The sequence below is a fragment of the Podarcis erhardii genome (genome assembly GCF_964252035.2).
Source record: "Podarcis erhardii genome assembly, chromosome: 4".
NCBI lineage: Eukaryota > Metazoa > Chordata > Lepidosauria > Squamata > Lacertidae > Podarcis > Podarcis erhardii.
The window spans coordinates 81,364,418-81,384,929 of record NC_138508.1 but is presented as its reverse complement, the minus strand read 5'-3'; the positions used below and the strand labels follow the sequence as shown (position 1 = coordinate 81,384,929).

Below are 20,512 nucleotides of genomic sequence, written 5' to 3'. Positions count from 1 at the left end.
GTTATCAACTGGTATCAAGGTCAAAGCTGAAACATCCCAATCTGAGCTAAGCACTGTGACGCAAGAATATAGAGAACAAACAATGAAATATATTTTTCTCACCCGTTATGTCCCCTTCCCGCCTTGACCTTGGCAGATTACGTGAAACAGTGGTTGAGAGGCCTTTTGAGGTAGAGTTCTGTAATGTAGGCTGGCCTGCGGTTAAAGTCCAGGCAAGTCGTGCCCCCAGCTGCTGCCGAAGGCAATCTCCCACGCCTGCACGTTGATAGGATTGTCTGCGGAAATAAAAGCTATAATGTAGCTATTGAGTTGTCTTACTGCAAAACTACTTATATTTCTACAAAATTTCAGCTCAAAAAAATTGGCAGATGCAGAAGGCATTATCATGGCCAATTATCTTTGAGAATGCATTTAGAAATTCACCATTTTGCAGTTCTTGACAGTTGTATAGAAAAGGTACTTGTTGCATGCCTACTAATGTTGCAACAGAGTACATAAAGCACCTCAGAAATTTCAGCTACCCATTCAGAGCCAGATGACTTTGCTGCGATTCCAACTACGGCTAATGCAGCCCTGCAAGTACAACAGAATCGTTTGAAAATAATTCCTGGTAAATATTTGCAGTGGGAAAATTGCTAATTTCTAAAACAATCGTAAAAATAAAGGGTCTCTCACCTCAGCAGGGTGACCGTGATTGTTCTACAATTTTGAGACCAGCCAAAAAGTTGCTTCAGCTTAATGTTCTGACACCTCTAATAGGTCAATGCAGATAGAAAAGCAATTGCTCTTACTTTATTTTAGTAACTCAGCCCTACTCATGGAAACAGATGTTTCTTACCTTGAATTCTCATGGATAAGCATCATCATATTTGGGTTAGCACCTTATTTTGGGTATAGTCAGGGTCAAGTTGCTAAGATATGCCATGGGAAAGGGCAAGGCAGCTTCCCAGATCAAGAGCAGCAAGATAAGCCCGCTAAGCTTATTAAAACTTATCCAACACCAAACATTTCTGAAACAAATTGTTCAGGAAAATATATTTCAGACCAACTGAAAGTTGTTGATGTTGTTTTTGCACTCTTGGATCTCAATATTGAGCTGCAAGTTTCAGGAAAGTGGGACGACTGCCTCTGGTATTTCAAAAATATGGGAATTAAAAAGTAAGATAGATTTTCAGCTCTCCCAGTCATCATATATGGAACATACAAAGGCAATCGCCCCTCAGGATAACATCCTAGAATGTTGTTAATGAAAACAAAGATCTTCCCGACATAACCTCAGAGCTCTCTCTACAAGCACCTAAAATCTGTTATCACCCTATCCCAATATGGTGGTTTAGAAATGAAAATGAGTAGCCTCCCATAACTCCCATAAGAGAGGAAGGGCCAGATCTCAACACCCCTTTTGTCCTTATGGAAGGCTCATGGGCCCTTATTGGATGACAGAACCTCTGGGAAACCAATAGGAAAAAAGCACTAGGATTAGTCACCCAGAAGCACTGGTTGAGAGTTAGCTCCCTTAGTGGCATAGGGCAGCTACGGGCTTCATACGAGTTCACATTAAAAATCAGTTCTTTTCCCTTATAAGGTCCCATGAAAGGAATTTGCAAGTGGCAATGTGCCTGCAGTGCCACTGTGAGGCATTGAGAAGGAAAAGCAACAAGAGCAGCCACAATTCTTCCTGAATTCCCTGGAACTTAAAGGCAGGAGAAGAAAATGCTGGTCACCCTTAAAATAAAAGTTGAACCATAAGCACAAACCACTAGTTTGGTGTACAAAGTTTGGAAGCCTCTTCCTTCAATATTCTAGTAGCTTGACCTCATAGTCAAGATGTAGTGCTATCCCCAATGTGATGGCTACTTCCCCATGGCACTTTGGGATAATGCCACACTGCAAAAATTCTGCCTTGGTGCTGGAGCAAACGCAATTGTCATCCAATGATTTCAAGCAAAAGTTTTGCCTGAAATCCAGCTCTTTGGTAGAAAGGCACGATATGCAAGCCATAAATAAACAAGTACCAGTAATTATGAACACATCGCTTTTATATACCCTCTCTCTCTTTTTCCCTTTCCCTAGCTATACTTGCACTTGCCTTCATTAGAAGGTATCAGGGAGGGCGAGTTAGCAAGTATATCAAAAGGTGACTTATAATGAACCATAACTTCCTTTCCAGCAACAAAGGCTGGATCTGGACACATCAAAGAAGTGTTTCAGTTTAAAGCGTTGTAAAGTTAAACAGGGAAAACAGGTAGAGAAAACGGGACTCCACGTCACCATCTGGTGACACAATGTTATATCGCACATACAACACATATAAATCGCTTTTTCTTTACCAGTCTAGCAGAGTCCAAAGAATTACCAGTCTTCTTGAAATTCAGCTAATAACTGTTTACTTTCTTCATATTCTAACCAAGAATTAAGGTTGGGCTCCTGTTTTGCATAATCTTTGACTAACAGAAGACAGAGTGTCTCTGTGCTGTCTTGTAGACAACACTAGTGTGGTCCAGAGAGAGGGGGGATAGCTGGCTTTGATCAATAAGACTTTCAATACAGTTATGCGCATTTACTCAGAAGCAAATCTTGCTAAGTTCAATGGGGCTTTCTCCCAGGTAAGTGCACTTACCCCTCAGATGCTTTCCCCCCATAACTACTTTGAATCATTGTATGGTCTTAGGCAGGCTTCCTCAAACTCGGCCCTCCAGATGTTTTGAGACTACAATTCCCATCATCCCTGACTACTGGTCCTACTAGCCAGGGATCATGGGAGTTGTAGGCCAAAAACATCTGGAGGGCCCAGTTTGTGGAAGCCTGGTCTATGGTATATTAACTACAGCAGTTCCACCAACCCTGAAGGACAGTGACTGGAGAGGGTCTTTTAAGCAGTGGTGACCTATCTATGGAATCTTCTTCCCATATAGGTTTGTCTAGAAACTACTTGGATGTCTTTCAAAAAATAATTGCAACAGCTTTAATTCCCTCTGAAATGTTTTTTATTGCTCTGTTGTTTCCGCTGTTTGTTCTAACTGCTGCTTTCTTTAATCTTTTTTTTGGGACTTGCCATTGATTTTGCTATTTTAGAATATGCCACCCTAAGAAACACTGAGATGCAGGATATAAAATAAGCTTAAATAAGAGTCAAATTGACCTATGGTACAAGGTTAAGATGACAGCTGCCATGCAGGCCAGTTTCGTTGAACAGCAAACCTTCACTGTCACCTCTGACTGTTATATATTTAAACAGGTCTCTCTGCACGGTTATCGGCAACATGAAAAATGTTCATTTACCCTGGAAGAAATGACTGCGGGGTTGGTGTTGGCCCATTCGGGGCATACATGCCAAGGCTGCTGATTCCACTACTCCCCATACTGGCAGAATTCTGGCCAGACTGAGCATTCCGGTCTTGGTAGTTCAAAGGAAGGCTCTGGGGCCGGGCGTAGTAATACGGAGTTGAGTGGGCATCCCGTGGCAGTGCTTGAGCAAACAGGGAGGCGAAATTTGATACCTTGAAGGGGGGGGAAAACAACCCAAAGTTTTAAAATAAACCCATTGCCATTAGCTAAATGACTATAAACACATTATCCTTCTGAAACCGATTGCCTAGGTATCTGTTTAAAAAATAAAAAATAAAATACAGAATACACTTTTCAGAATCAGCCCCAATCTTTTCAAAGACATTTCTAAACAGGCGCTAAACGTTAGTAAGGCTAACCTCTAACATTTCAACTTTACGTTTGTCTCTGTTTTTTACACTGTGAGTTGTAATAATACAGTACTTCAAGGGGTGCTGCTGTTTCCTTCCACATCAACTTGCCGACACGCCGAGATCTTGTGCCAGTGGCCTTCATCTAAATACCACCTCCATCAGAGGTGAGGTTTGTTCAGATAGACATGCCTGGCACCAGCTCTACTATATTTTATACGCCAGGCAAAAACTTCTTTATTTAATGTTTATCTTTTTTATCTTTTTGTATTTTTTATGTGATAAATGTGAAAATCAATTAAAAATTTTGATTAAAAACAAACTTCTTATCCGGTCACGTTAAAACATTGTTACAATCTTTAGTTATGTTTTGCTTTTATAATTTCACTTTTATTGGCTTTTATTTTTGTTTTCCAGCTTTAATACTTTTAAATCAACTTTAAAACACTGATAAAAAAGGTGTGTGTGTGTGTGTGAGAGAGAGAGAGAGAGAGAGAGAGAGAGAGAAAATGCTCCATAAACTCCCTCCCATCCCTTGAGAGGTTCCCAAGCACCAACTTCCACTAAAGGAAGCCTAAGAAGGAAACATTTCTCATGCTTCCCAGAGCCACAGAATGGGGTGGTGGTGGTGGAGGAGGAGGGGTAGACAAAGGAGAGAAAGAAGCTTATTTCTCTGCTTTGTGTCTGCCTGCCTCCTCGCTGCCCCTTGCCGGAAACAAGAGAAGATTTCAAAATGCAGACTTATTTTCTGTTGCTTTCTGTAGCAGTGGCAGCAACCTCGGGCATCAGAGGTTGAAAGGATCATCACAGGGCAGCTTTGATGTTCTCTTTTCCACCTCATGCTGCCTGTGACTGGCCAGCCATTACTTCTGATGCCTTCTTCATCCCTGCATTGCTCTTGCTGCTGCTCTTTATGTTACTTGGCAGTAGCAGATTGATTCTAAGGCCAATTGCAGAGGAGGGAGGAGGACAGTAGCAGTGGCAGCTGGCCTAGGGACCTGAATCCGAGGGGCAGAGGCTCCAGAATGGGCAGGAGGACGAGCCAGCAGAGCTGGGGGCCTGCTGCAGCCTCTTCCGGCTGTCCAGCTCACCTGAGCTGCTCATCCACCAACTCTTGCCATGCTGTAGTGCACAATGTCGCTTGTCTGTGGCCTAGCAAACTGCAGCTTGATGATACTCTTACATGTTTATTATATGTAAGATAGACAGACACCCACACCCACAAAAATATCTACCTTGTTTGGCTGCTTGCGTGGATCTTCACTGAGGCTCAGCAAGAGGTAGAGGATTGACCATCTGTTCTTCAAAACTCCCTGCCACAAGAGGTAACTATTAGAAATGGTAACGTGGTTTCAAAATTAGTTCTAGTTTTACTTGCCCGTGAGCAAGTATTACCATGATTTAATAGTGGTAATGGATGGGAGACGCAAGGTTAGATTAATGGAAACCAAGCCTTGTTGACTAACTGTAGTGCATGACTGGTCTTCAGGCTTCGTTTTTTACTGCAAAAAACAAAACAAAAACAAAACCAACCACCGCCAATTTTTCATTCGGCTGCGTTGGTCAAATCAATTAAAGATTTACAGGTCTACTTTTGTTCAAAATGGAAAGTGGTGCATGTATACACCCATCACAGCTACTTGTAGGAAAGTCCTATTGAATTCTATGTGGGTTCGGACTGCAGCCAATATAGCAGAAGGTTATATGCCACTTACTTCTGCCTGGATAAGTTCTTTTTTAATAATAATAATAGTAAGACCAGACCCACCTCTTAAGAGACTTAAATCCCTGCTGATATCCTATTTGTCCCTGATCTGATCATACTACTCAACCAGGGTGGGTGGATTATCTTCACAGTGCTATTTCAGCAAGCAGCTTGTCATAACCATATGATAAAAGTACTGATATAAAGTATTAGGAAGTGCCTAATGGCTATTCTCAACAGTTCAGGTCACTGTTCTAGGTTCTTTGAGTACGGTTTGTTCAAATTTTCTAATTCATTAATTGACCTTTGCAATATAAGCGGAAAAACTTGAGCTGTGGCTTAAACAAATGACTGACAGATCTCCCACCAACAGCTGGACTTCATGCTAATTCATGCCCTGCTGTTTTTAGGCAGCTACTATACTGCTCTCACAAGTCTGGAAATTATTGAACTAGTCTCTCTATAGCAGAGGGAAGTCAACTCATTAATGCCAAGGAATAACGGATTTGCTTGCAGTATAAAAAAGTTTGTGAACTTCGCTGAACTTCACTGTCAAAACTGACTCATAAATTCTCAAGTACAAAAGAAAGAAAACCAAGATCACTTAAGAGGCCGGCAGAAAACCTGATCAATAAATCAATACACATTATCTTAAAAATAGATTGTGGTGAGATAAGTTTAACATAAAAAGAAAAACACATTTTATGCTGATGTATGTCCTTCCCATAAGAAGTCATATAATCAACAAAAACACGTGATGATTGTTTTTTACTTTCCTCAAAAACGGGCTTTTAATATTTTACAGGACAGGAGATCAGAACAAACTCAAACACAACTCATTTCCTTGATCTAGCAAAGCCACATTAGTGGTATTCTTTACACAACAATTAGCAACTAGTCTCCATATTGGTTACACATTCCTGTACCTGTGAGTGGAGTTTTCTGTAGAGTTCTGAAAATACAGCAGCATTCTCTTCCCTTCCTTGCCGCACAACTTTAAAAGAGAAAAGGCAAGTTAAGAACACTACAAGCCTGCCATGTGCAACATTAGCATTTAAACTAAACAGAAATTCAATCAACACAGATATCTAATTCACTGAGCTACCAGCTGCTTTGTTACAATGTAGATGACTATTCATTCTGGCCAGAAGGATGGTGTCATATTTACGACTAGGCCTGTGATCCTAGTGCTTAAGAGACCTTAAGAAACAACATTAAGTGTTGTTCAGTCAGGAGAAAGGGATATGTGTGGATAATTTGCAAGAAGATCCATGAGCACAGATGTTCTGTGGTCCATGTCCCACAGGCAGAGGAGGTCAAAAAAGGGGATTTCCAGCAGTCATGGATCGGCAAGATTTAAAATCCCCTGACACACCCACAAACTGGCCCAAGACTATGCCAGGCCTGGGCCTGGAGTATAGTAAGCCCACAACTTATGTTATGGGGATCATGCATAAAGCCAAAATTGCATATCATCAAAGCACGCTGGATCAATGGTGGATGTGACTGCCAAAGTTCCCCGCCCCACTGGACGTCCGCTCTTTTACTTATTTTTTTGCCAAGCATGTAAAGTTGAATGTGTGCAAGTTAAATGTGCATAAGTCTACTGTATTTATTTCTCTCTCATTAGAGTCAATGGAAGGGAAAGTGAAAAAATCTGCTTCCTCCACCTGCCACCCTAGCTTATTTAGCAGAAAGGAGACAAATATGGTGATCGCTCTGCCACAGGGTCTCCCCCAAAGGACAGGAATGCTCTGTGTCATCTCATCCAATGAAATGACCCTATATGAATATGTTTCTATGTAGAATATTCAACTCTACACTATAATAATAGATAAATTAACACATCTCCTTCCATATTTTCCTTACAACCACATATGAAGGACAGAAGTTTGTTCAGACAAAAGAATAAATACATCTACTCTATATTACACTATCTTCTTGCTTCTTCCCTGATAGCTTCTGCTGACACAGTGATCTATTACTACAATTCATATTACTCTCTCGCTCTCCTATATGAGAGAATTAAAAAAGAATTAAAACCACCTGTTTCAAATGGTTTTTAACAGATGTGTCTTTTGGACATGCTGATTGTTTTTTAAATAGCTTCGAAAATAGTTTTGTACTGGTTTATATGCTAATGTTTTGTTTGTTCGTAAAAATTAGTTTTATAAGCTTTTATAAAGGATTGTGTGAGAAAACCTTTTCACAATTTTATTATTTACAGGTAGGTAGCTGTGTTGGTCTGCCATAGTCGAAACAAAATAAACCATTTTATTATTGCGCTGCATTTTATTATTGTATTTTATGGTTGTATTGCTATTCACTAGCTTGGTTAGACATAGTCTACAGCAACTTTTATATATATATATATATATATATATATATATATATATATATATGTACATATATGCATGGTGAAAAACAAAGTAATAGTTTATACTGATGAACAGTAAAGTGAACCTGCTCTATCATATGAGACAAAACGCACACAGCATTGAACACATTATAAAACTTGCTCTGAACACTGTTAAAAAATAATAAATAAGCTTACGTTCTTTTTTAATTTTTTCTGCTACAAGAAATTCATCTCTTTCAACAGTAGGAGCAAAGTTGCTTCCAATGACTCGCACTGCATATTGAAACTGCTGGGCTACATCAGCTGAAATAAAATCACAATTAGTCAACTGTTAATAATAAGAGACTGTGAAAACGCATTTAATTTTATGAATGGCGCTGTGGTCCAAACCACTGAGCCTAGGGATTGCCAATCGGAAGGTTGGCGGTTCGAATCCTTGTGACAGGGTGAGCTCCTGTTGCTCAGTCCCAGCTCCTGCCAACCTACCAGTTCGAAAGAATGTCAAAGTGCAAGTAGATAAATAGGTACCGCTCCGGCGGGAAGGCAAACGGCGTTTCCGTGCACTGCTCTGGTTTTGCCAGAAGCGGCTTAGTCATACTGGCCACATGACCCAGAAAAACTATCTGCGGACAAATGTCAGCTCCCTTGGCCAGTAAAGTGAGATGAGCACTGCAACCCCAGAGTCGTTTGTGACTGACTTAACTGTCAGGGGTCCTTTACCTTTAATAATAAGAGACTGTGAAAATGCATTTAATTTTGAGCTGCATACCTACACACACACACACACACACACACACACACACCCCATACTAATCTGCCATGTGTAATACAGAATCATTAATGTAAAAGTGTCTTCCTGTACAAACAGGATTTTTGGTGTCTAATACCACAGTTTGCTCAGAAGCAGTCAGCAGAAGAAAGAAACATAGTTTGGATTACTTCAGAAGTTCATTACAGGGTTGTAGAAGCTTCATGTCCATTCATAGGCACCTCCATTAAACACAGGTCATAAAAATCATAGAATTGTAGAGCTCGAAGGGATCCCAAGGGTCACCTAGTCTAACCCCCTGCAATATAGGAATCTGAACACATGGGTCCCCATCCAATTTGAAATCATTCCAGACCCTGCTTAGCTTTCCAAATGCACTAGCAATTTTATTGCTGAACTACTAGGAGGGGCTTTCAATGACAAAGAATGATAAGTAAATATTCCCTGGCATACTCATAACGTCCAGAGGATTATACATTCTGTGATATTCCAGGAAGGGATACATGAGAACACCCAACTATTTCCTCCTAGAAATTTGCCCATGAATCCCACTCTATCATTTGCACATTTCTCTACCCCTAAACATTGTATTTATCCTCACACCATTCCAAAGACTTTTCAGCTGTTTGGCTTTTGCTCTCAATTTGAACACGACTTTAAATCTCAGTATTTGCAAGCATTTCTGCCTTTAACAGTATGGGGGAAGAAATAAAGCATTAGAAATACTCAGTTTTCAGTTTCACTTGCAGTTCGTAAGTTTACTGTTCTAGCCAAAGGCCATGACAAACTCATAGCAATAGTACAGTGGTGCCTCGCCAGACAAAAATAATTCGTTCTGCGAGTCTCTTCGTCTTGCGGTTTATTCGTCTTGCGAAGCACCCCTATTAGCGGCTTAGTGGTGCCCCGCAAGACGAATGCCTTGCAAGACGAAAAACCCGCTAGACGAAAGAGTTTTCCGTTTTTCAAGGCGCTTCGCAAGACGAATTTCCCTATGGGCTTGCGAGTCTTTTCCCTCCCCCCCCTTTTTCTAAGCCGCTAATCTGCTAATAGCCGCTAAGCCGCTAATAGCACTAAGCCACTAATAGGGGTGCTTCGCAAGACGAAAAAACTCGCGGAACGAATTATTTTCGTCTTGCGAGGCACCACTTTAATATAGAACATACATCCATAATATAAGCAGACATCCATGACGTGAGAAGAGATATCAGAGACATCAACAAGCTTAGATTTAGCCTGATTTCAGATTAAACCTCTGTATCACCAAAACAATTTATAGCAATTTTATCTAAATCCCTTTTCTTTTCTTTTTTTTCTTTTTTTTCTTTTTTTTTTTTGCAGCCAATGCATAAACACTCTCTGTGTTACAAAGATATTACTGTCACTCAAAAAAACAAAAACAAAAAGCCCTGAACCATTTCTGCTGGGGTATACATGCTTCTGCAACCAAAGGTTTCAGAAAGTGAACTCTTGGGTCCCTATATAAAGAGGCAAGCTAACAGATGAGTGATGTCTTCCACCTGAGGCTGACCACAAATACAAAGTCTGTCTGTGCACGGGACCTTGTTGTAACAGCCATCTAGGACTACATTGGGCATCACTTGGAAACACAGCTCCATAAGAATACATTTCTTACGGAAACTGATGAGATAACTAGCTCTAAAATGCTCTGTTCTTGCGAGTGGATACCAAGGGGAATTTTTTTTTGTCTTTCTAATTAGTTGCAGATCCCTTCTGAATTCTATCCAGAAAAGCAAATCCCTTAGCTGACACTTATTTAAGGTCAGTGTAGTGTTCAGTTCTGGATAGGAATAGTCTAAAACATCTTGACAAGCTGCTTTCCAGAGTTGGTTTTCACCCAATTCCATACAGCACAGCACAGGAATGTAACATATGTATAACAATTATTTTAATATACCTTAACTGAGCACAGTCCACTCAGTCTTAAATTGTTGGCCACCCAAATTCTGAATGAAGAAGAGCTGCTGATATTCCTAATGGCAAAGTACAGCTTCTGAAAAAAATATTACACAGTTTCTAAAACCTTAATGGAGTTCAAATCAGAACCCTAGGTTCATTAGAAATATGTAATAATTTCAAATAAAAAAAATGTGCTGAATTCCCAAGATATATGTAGCAACCATATCACGTCCAGGGTCCCACATGCACCCTTTCAACGGGATGAACCTTGGACAGAATAAAGGCAGCACCATCTCAGTGCATGAAACTGCTAGGCCATAAAATTGACCATACAGCTTAGCAAGAGGAAGAAGTAAATATTATTTTAACCTAAGCAATATTTGAGATGAAAAGGCACTCTTTCCTCAAACTGCTTTTTAAAAAGTCTCTGCCCCTGCCAGAGACTTCATTCCACATTTGGCTGAACTGGGTCAGCAAAACAGAAAACTGCTGGGCAGCCTCAATTCCAAAAGGCAATACCTTTGCCAAGTGTAAAGCGAAGGGGCTCTACAAATATAAAGCAATAGACTTCTATCCTGCAGTTCCTAATGAGCTGTATATAGGGTACATGCAAAGGAAGCGTCTTATCTGTCATGGATGCTTTAGTTGAGATTCCTGCATTGCAAGGGGTTGGATTAGATGACCCTCTGCAATTCTATGATTCCATTATTCATGTTAACAAAAGGCTAAACAGAGAACTTAGCAAATTAGCATCCATCACACACTCTCTCTCTCTCTCTCTCTCTCTCTCTCTCATAGAATATGGTGTTCCTTTGTACGCCCCCTAGAAAAGTTGACCTTCAAAACATTATATTTTCTACTGTGAAAGTCTCATTAAAATGAATGAGACCTTCACCTCTTAAATGTGAAAACAATGCAAGTGGGATATAAATTAAGTGTGATATTGATAAAGATGTGAGATGGAACATAGCCATAGACCTGCCTTTCAAAGCTCATGTGAATGCTAGCAGTTTCACAATTGTGCCCTTATTTGAGTACCCTGACAGGATCTCTTAATGAACAGATTTGTGGAATATTCTCCAAAGAATTCAGAACACCAGTAAATAGCATTCTGATTATCAAAGTGCTGAACACAAAGAACAAAAGTATCAATAATTTTAAGGAGACACGTTCTTATTGAGCATGCTTTTATGTAGCTGCTATGAAGTCAGGTTTCAATAATGCTTAGTGGGAATTTTCTTTTATCATCCATTTTTCACAACCTTCTCACCATCTCCACTAATGTATCAGAGGTATTTCTACTCAGAATTGCAGTGTTTGGCATACGTATTTCAAAGTCTAGAAAGAACTCTGAACAAATTCCCTGTGAAAATGTAGACAAACTATTAGAGGCAAGAGGAAATTAAAGTCAAAATGATCCAAGAAAAAAAGGATCTGTCATGGCTAGTGCTTTTTAGAAATTTCCCAAAAAGGGAGAGTACAAAATTAAATATGTATGGTTAAATTATGTGGTTTAGTGATTTCCTTCCCACACCTTACAAAACCACTGAAAATAGCTAAACAAGGTTTGCACTTAAGACCTCAAGTACCATTTGCTGAAAAGACACAAGGAAAGTAAAAAACAAAAACAGGTCTTTGGAGTCATGAAATCCAATTTCCTGTAGCCTCAAGCATAAATGCTACCATCTTGGCAAAGGATATGGGAAAAGGAAAGTTTAACCTTTTATCAACGGGTAGGGTCAAACACCCCCGAACAGCACCGGACAAAATCCATAAAACTTTTGTCTCAATAGCCTTTATTGAAACAAAGTTAGTTCTCATCCAATACAGAGGATAAATTATCATTATTTTTCCATGTATGAAACTAGGTTTTTTCCTAAAAAATAATGTCAAAAATTAAGGGGTGTCTTATACACAGATACATCTCCCCCCATTTTCCTAAATCTGAGTCCCCCAAAATAGGGGGCATCTTATACATGGGGGCGTCTTATAGACAGAAAAATACGGTACCATCTGGCATTTGGGCGGGATGCAGGGGGGGTGTAATTTAGTGGGGGAAATGTTGTTTCACTTATGGTTTTTAAGGTCAATTTTACTGCCTTAGAATGTCCAAGAAAACCCAAACAACATGCACATAGGGTGCTAGGGCTCAAAGTAGCCACACAAAATGCTCTTTAAGGTTATTCACTAATTGCCACTATCTGCAGGTGCTTAGCCCAGAGCCTGTTGTGTCCATTTCATGTGAGAAAATAATACAGAGGATGAAGAAACAGAATTCTGCCCATTTTCATAACAGACAAATCACCAAATCATAACATCACCAAAAATTGTGTAGGTGGGGTCAATAGCACCCACAGGTTTACAAAATCATTTTACAAACCTAATTTTTTTAAAAAAATTGCCCCAATTAGACCCTTCCTTGTGACCTATAACAAAACTATTTTCATCATAGCTATTATATTGTGCGAAGCTTATTGATGACCCCAATTCCATCTGCAAATGTTTGCAAGCAACCTGGTCCCTCACTTCATCAGTTAGCAACTCTCAGTCAAGAACCTTTAGAGCAGCACATTTCTCTGTTCACAGAAAGATGTTTACAGTATGTGATTAGAGTTGCCCTCGACGCTTCCAGGACACAGCATCACTGGCCTCCTTCTAAAGAATCAATAAAGATTTGATTTGATTACTAGCATGAGCACCAAAGATTTGATTACTAGCATGAGCACCAAAGTACCAATGTGAAAGAAACCATTGCCCCTGTGCGCAACCAGTAGGAAGTTTACCAGGAATCTCTCACAATGTTAAAACTGAGGAACAATTACTTGCATTTAAAGGAAGATGTCCAAGATGTCAAAGGAGCAAAATGATACAAGTTTTATAAACATAAACCTCAGACAAATTATTCATTCTAAAAGTTCCCTATTTGTAAAGATATTTGAACTGCATAAGGATAGGCAATTTTCAATCTATCACCTGGGTAACTGCTACTTTTTATACCACAAAGCTATTTTGATTTTAGCAGGTCTCAAGTCTTGGCTCAGCTCAGCTCTCTGAAGCTTTTGAATTTGATTTTTTAAAAAAATCAAATATGCCTTTCTACTTCTGATAAAATGTTCAAGGGAATGAGTAAATTTGGTATTCCTCCAGTTTTGTCTTCTGCCACCCTTCCCCTTGTGGCAGATTATGATTTTTAGACAAAAAGACCTTTCTCCCCCAATCTGAACTCTTTAGACAAGTCAAGCTGCAAGTAACAAGTTATCTTTAAGAAAAGACTAATTTTATCGCCAGCTTATAGAACACCATGTTCTTCAGGACCTATTTCCCAAAGTGAGCTAAAAGATCAAAACCTACACGCAATCTAAACATTTCCATATTTACTGTACTTAGGAGTAAGTCACAGTTAATTCAATGCATCTTACTCCCAAGGATCTGAGCAAATAATTGTAGCATTATACTACAATCCTATGCATGTTTAAGTTAGTCTCACTTAACACAATGAGTAATACAGTACTTACGAGTAAATATGCATGGAATTGTGCTGTCGGGATTTCATTTCTGTGCTAGATGCACAAATTTTCCCCCAGAGGCAAACAACCTACTTCTTGCAAATTCCACAAGTTAGTTCTCCCCAATTTTTAAGATTTGTATTTTCATACCCATCTATCTACTTAGCAATTAGCAATTACATCTACCTTCATTAAAACATTCTATAAACAATTATTTGGTGAAATTCACACAAGTTTAACACACTGTCTCTTCTCTAGAGACTTCAGTCTCATAATATGGGCAGGTGAATTATACTGTTCACGACAATCAAATGGGACGTATGTGATGTTAGGGGATGGGAGGGGTACATGTTGTGCTCCATCTGGAGTTGTTTGCCCACCTTTGATCCCCACCCTGAATTTAGTTCTCACCTGCAGCTCCCAGAAGCTGTCAGCATACAACAGCAGCCACATCCCAGGAATGGCTTTGACTGGCCAGCTAAACCAAGTGAGAATAGCCAATAGGTCTTAAGCTCTCTGAGAGTTAGGGACTTCCTCTGCATGCAAAGACAGGCTCTGACAAGTTGAGCACACAAGAACAATAGTGGGTCCAACAGTCAAGAAGGCAGTTTCTGTGCAGAAGTCAGAGGCAGATGGGGCTCGTCAACCTGGGAAGCTAGCCCATCTAGGAGAAGGAAAACTGATCCTAAACCTCTGCTGCCTTTCAGACAGTGTTGGAAACTGAGATATGAAAGCGAGAAGCTAAATGGCACCTTAAAGCTAGGTTACGGGCGCAACAATGAAATGTCTAGGCACACTTTTTTATAACAGGAATGCAAGGCTGAAAAGGACTGAACTGCAGCTAAAATATTATGTTCATTTTTCACATGGTCTAGTCCTTCTCCTGTCCACTCCCCTAACATTCGTAAGAGGGTCTCTTCTCCAGTCTTTGGAGAGTAGCTGGAAGTGGGGAGGCAGAAAAAGGTCCTCCTTTCCTTCCACACTGCAGTTTTAATCTGAAATCTTAGGCGCAGTACTGCACCCAAAACTTAGAAACTGCTCACACTAACGAAATTCCCTGTTGCAAAATGCGCCAAGAACAATGGGAGTTTCGAACACTGCTTCCAGGATACCGTCAGGAGAAGAAAAGGCTAAGCAATAAACCCTACACAAATCCAGAGTGGAGTCCCTAAGGTGGTCAGGTGGAACCTCATTTGCCCCTTTCCAGCAACTCCTGCAGCCAAGCTGGTGACAAATGCAGTACTCTGTTTTCCAGGACCTCCATACATAGTGCCCAGGCCTGCTCCCAGGGGACGTCACTTCAGTGCTGCTAACGCAGTGATTTAACTTCATCACTGGAGGCACACACCATTGTCTCTCAAGACAGATGCCAACCAACTACAATCAAGTAAGTCCTTTACTACTGAATCGTGTTTGATATTTGCAACAGCTTGCACACACCAAAAGAAACCCCAAACTTTTAAAGCACAATAAAGTATACATCCAAGTCATCTTAACTAATTTTCAAAGAACAAGCAAATATTTATTATGTCATATTTGAAACAATGACCATGACTTAGCACAAATCAGCAAATGAGTGGGTTCCCAGAGAGATCATGGCGATTTTGCTCCTCCTCTGGTCCTGCTGCTGCAAAATGCTGTAAGCTAAGCCATAGCTTGTGGTTTATCTCCCACAATCCACAAGCAGTAATTCATAGACTTGGTTACAGCTTGTGGTTTGTCTGGAAATAAACCATGAGCTCAAATATGACACAATGCTATGACAAACTATGGCTTAGCTCCTAGCAAGGCAGGGCAGCCACACATACAGATTGCTCCAATATCAGAAAAATAAAATAACCTGTGTTGGATGGGGTTACACAACACAGGTTCATAGTCTGGGGGCGCTTCTGGCTGTGGCCTTGATATTGACACTCAGGTAAAAGCAATGGTCAGATGTATGTTTGCCCAGTTTAGTCTGGTGATGCGGTCACACATTCCTGGAGACAGCAGACCTAACCACAATGACACATCCAGATCATTCAAAGTCACTTAACATGGTTGCTTTTGAAAAGTGTCCAGAAACTTCAATCAGTTCAGAAATCAGAAATCAGGTTGTTAATTGGAGTTGGATTACTGGACCCAATTCAAAATGCTAGTGATGACTTTCAGCCTTTCACAAATTGAGACCAAGATAACTAAAGGACCATCTCCTCTTGTATGATCTTGCCAGGTCATATAAAGCCAACAGTGGAGGCCCTATATGGGTTCTAATAACCCCTGGGACCAGAAATAGGGCTAAATCAGGGCTTTGGAATTTCATCCCAAGAGGTTTGCTTTGCCTCCTTTTTGGTAGCTTAAGTGGATCATAAGATAAGTTAACCTTCATTGTAGGGTGTGTGTTTTTTTAATTCTGCCATGCGGTCTTTAATTATGCTACTTTACCTATTACTTCTTATGAAGCTTACTGTTTTTTTATATTTATCCCCCTGCGTTAGTTTCCTTTTTAGCTGTGTTTTTTTATTTTTAATCAGTGTTTTCAGACTTTTAGCCGTCTTGAAGTCTGCAGAAAACATACCGCAGTTCCATTTTTGCTTTTATAATCTTTGATCCAATCAAATTGCTGTATCTTTCAACTGTCCTGTTCATAGGTAACTATTTTCTCACTGCAAACAGATTAACAGGATGTATTATGTAATTCAGTACAACATTTTTTTCCTACCAAATAAGAAAATTTAACTTACACATACAAAAATGCATGTTATGCTCGCGAAGCGGATTTTACATCAGCAGTAACTAACAAATTTAATTATGAAAATATCAGTATCTGGAGAAATATCATAATCATGTATATTTAATCTCTCACAATGTTTTATAGGAAGTTGTGCATTCAGTAGCCATTGTTCTTTCAAAGTATTTGAACAATAGCCTACAAAAGGGGATGACTTTTAGCTTTAGAAACAAGAATGCATTTCAAACTTTTCCTGAGATTTTCTCATCTGTGTGCTTACTTATGTGATGTTAATCACAACATACCTGCTGTACCTCTTTTTCCATTGCTAAAAAAAAAAGACTCAACACAGCTTTTTTTAGCAGCATCTCATCAGCTGGGAGATAGCTCTGAAATTAATCAAGCCTCTTAAGATTTGGAAAAGAACTCAAATGTTCAATGATGCAGAAATCCACTTCTACAGAACCCCAACAGGTGACTATCTCACCTCTGCATAAATACTTCTTAGCAAAGGAGAGTCCACCACCTTCTGAAGCAGTCTGCCTCACTGTCCAACAGCTTCTACCTCCATAAAGTTCTTCCTAATGTTCTGTCTAAGTTTTTTCTTCGTATTTGGATCCAGTGGTTCAGATCCTAACTTCTAGAGCATGGATAGGCAACAAGTTGTTCTCCAGTTGGCCACACTAGCTGGGGCTGATGGTAGTTGCAGTCCTACAATATCTGGAGAGTACTACATTGGCTACTCCTTACCTAGAGCGAGAGAGAAAAAGTATGTTCCATCCATGTGACAACCCTTCAGATACTTATGGTGGTCAATACACTGGAACTTAATCATTTCATTTCAAGGCTAATTGTACCTGACTTCAATCTTTCCTCACAGGACTTCATCTCTAGGCTCCTCTGTATCTGTCGTCACCCTTTGGAGGTGTTCTAATTTGTCCATATCCTTCTTCAACCACAATCTCCAGACCTGGAGTTCTGACCAATGCAGAACAGTGGTACCAGTTACTTCTCATGATCTGGACACTATGCATCTGCTGATGCAGTCAAAAATTGTATTAGCCTTTGTAGCTGTAGCACTGCAGTCTCATCTTCAGCTTATGCCTACTAAAATGGCTTTAAAAGAGGATTAGACAGGTTTGTGGATGATAACTCTGTCAATGGCTACTAACCCTGATGGCTATGTTCTACCACCATTGTCAGAGGCAGTGTGCTTCTGAATACCAGATGCTGGGACCCATACCAGGAGAGCGCTGTTGCACTCAGATAGTGATTTAGGGCTTCCCACAGGCATCTGGTTGGCCACTGTGAGAAGAGAATGCTGGCCTAGATGGTTTACAGGTTAAGAACAGAAATGAGCCAGTGGATCAGGCCAGTGGCCACCTAGTACGGCATACCATGGCTAACTAGGTTCATAGAATCACAGCATTGTAGAGTTGGAAGGGATCCCGAGGGTCATCCAGTCCAACCCCCTGCAACAGGGTCCCGAAACCATACAGGGGGGGCCTGCTAGCAGTTGTTGGGTTTTTTTAACACACCAATTCATTTCACACCTCCTGGTGTCAGGTTGAGTGTCATCCTGTACATGTGGATCTGATTTCTCCACCGCCAAAAAAACACCCTAAATGCAGAATATTACATTTGTGTATAGCTATTCCACACAATATTCAGTGATCCAGCATCCAGCCTATTCCTCTCAGAGGTCCTACTTAGCTTTTCCACCCCCGTCACCTTATTTATAGGCACAAAGAAGCTCTGCTGCCCAGGTGGCTGGGCCAAATCTCAGCCAAGTCCACCCACTGAGGGAAGAAACCTGGAGCCCCCACTTCCAGAACCGACCAGGCACTCTTACAGTAGGACGTCTCTCTGTCTCTCTCTCTGATTACTGTTTCGGGCACCTCTTTCGGCGGGAGGAGGCAAGGCGGTGGCTGAGGAGGGTGTTTTGCAGCCAAGTTATTCCAGGGGGCATGAAGCTGTCCGTCTGCTCAACTCAACCACCCACGAGATGCAGCAGCAGCAGCCTCTTTCGCCTGCCTGCACGTTATTATGTGGGGAGGTGAGAAACAGCATCCTTCGCTCCACTGCACGGCTCCCACAGCGGCTCCGCTGACAGAAGGGCAGGAGGAGCCGCTACGCAACACAACACACACACACAAGCCAACACAAACATACGGAGAAGCGACCCGAGCAAGCTCACGACAAGCGGGAAAGGGCTTATATATATAGTCTTCGGGGGAGGCAGTTACCTTCGCCCTTGCCCAGGATGCGGCAGCACAGGTTCTGCAGCAGGACGTTGGGCGACTTCTGATCCGGGCTCGCCATCCTCTCGCATCGGAGGCAGGAGGGTGGGGAGGAGGACGCGCCCCTCGCCCGCCCTTACCCTCCTCCGAGGGCCGCTTCTCCTCGAGCCTCCCAACTCGGGTGGCTTCCCTGCACCGCGGCTTAGGGCGCCATTTTAATAAAAACCCGCCGGAGGGAGAAGAGAAGAGGTGGTGGCAGGGGGTGGGGAAGGGAGAGAAAAAGGAAGGAAGGGAGGAAATAAAAATTGAGAGAGGAGAAGAAAAAGAAGCAAGCAACGGTTTTCAAACACGGGCCCCCACAATGCCCCTCGCAGCCCGGACGGTGCAACGCCGAACACCTTCCCTCGCGCCGCCGCTAAGCCGCGGCGAGGAGGTTCCGCCTTGCAAACGGGCCCCTACAAACACCGACAAGGGGCCCTGCCCGGGGCTTAGTTTTTAATATTGGGGGGGGGTGTTTGTGCATCTTTTCTATCTACGTATCCCCCGGCATTTTGCAGCCACGTTTTTATTCATGCTCAAGTCAAGGCTGCCTGACGCCAAGGAAACATGGGAGGCGTCCCTCCACCAGTAGCTGGGTGTCGCTGGCCGCACCGTGGCGTCATCGCTTTTGGAATGATCAGAGCGGGGCGTGCGCGGGGCACGTAAGAAGAAGAAAAAGGCGCGACTCTGCTTCGGCCGCCTCCTCTATGGAGGTTGTATAAACTCTGCTGCTCTCATTGTAATGGAAAACAAAATCTCTTGGATTGTTATAAAAGATGCAGGATGACTGCCACTGTCTTCAGAATGGATTCAATCACATCCCTTTCAGACGACCTGTTCCTTGCGCATCCGCTCAGATTTGATCTCAGGGAGGTTAGATGGTGCTACTCACTGCTAGCAGTAACACACACACACACACACACACACACACACACACACACACACACACACTTCCCATACCGCAGGTTTGATGCGCAAGACTTCCCAAAAGTAGTTGCAAAACCTGGATTTGCCTGTATGAGATTGAATCCCACCCAAAAATAGTGACAGTGCAGAAGTGCCTTTGGAGCTCTGGCGGGGAAACACTTTCCCAAAAGATTGGGCTTTTTACAATCAGGAAAGTGATAAGTGTTAAGTTGTGGGTTGACATAGCAGACGACACAGCAATTTCTCCAAAGCAGCTCTTTATTTTGTAAGCTGGAACAGAACTAAGCTGAGGAGCTCAGTCAGCCTGCTTATATAGAGCTCCAGAACAATGTAACTGTTGCCATTTTCTAAAACTATCCAATCACTGAACGTCACTTTTCGATCCTTCATTTGCATACAAAACTATCCAATCACTGAACGTCACTTTTCGATCCTTCATTTGCATAACTATCTACAGTATCCCCCTGCTGGCCCAGGGTGAGAACTTCAGTACATAACAATAAGGACACACACTGGGAAGTGGAATAACAATTGCTTGCTGCAACATCGTTGAATTTCTCCTAAAAAACAAATCAGGATGAATGATCATTAAACATGTTGCCTGGCCTGGAAGATCCCGTAATCTGCAAATTAAGCTAATAT

General features: G+C 41.4%; 1 protein-coding gene across 1 annotated transcript in view; it reads right to left on the bottom strand.

Annotated features, from left to right (window-relative positions):
• Nucleotides 1-19,491, bottom strand: part of TUBGCP3 (tubulin gamma complex component 3) — a 54,697-nt gene extending 35,206 nt beyond the window's left edge. The window contains exons 1-6 of the mRNA XM_081858074.1: nt 18,911-19,491; nt 7,958-8,065; nt 6,330-6,397; nt 4,934-5,011; nt 3,283-3,500; nt 103-275 (exon numbers count right to left, since the gene is read on the bottom strand). Coding sequence (XP_081714200.1) covers nt 103-275; nt 3,283-3,500; nt 4,934-5,011; nt 6,330-6,397; nt 7,958-8,065; nt 18,911-18,986 — 721 coding nt within the window. The 5' untranslated portion in view covers nt 18,987-19,491. The remainder of the gene's footprint in view (nt 1-102; nt 276-3,282; nt 3,501-4,933; nt 5,012-6,329; nt 6,398-7,957; nt 8,066-18,910) is intronic.
• Between the last annotated feature and the right edge of the window lie 1,021 nt (nt 19,492-20,512).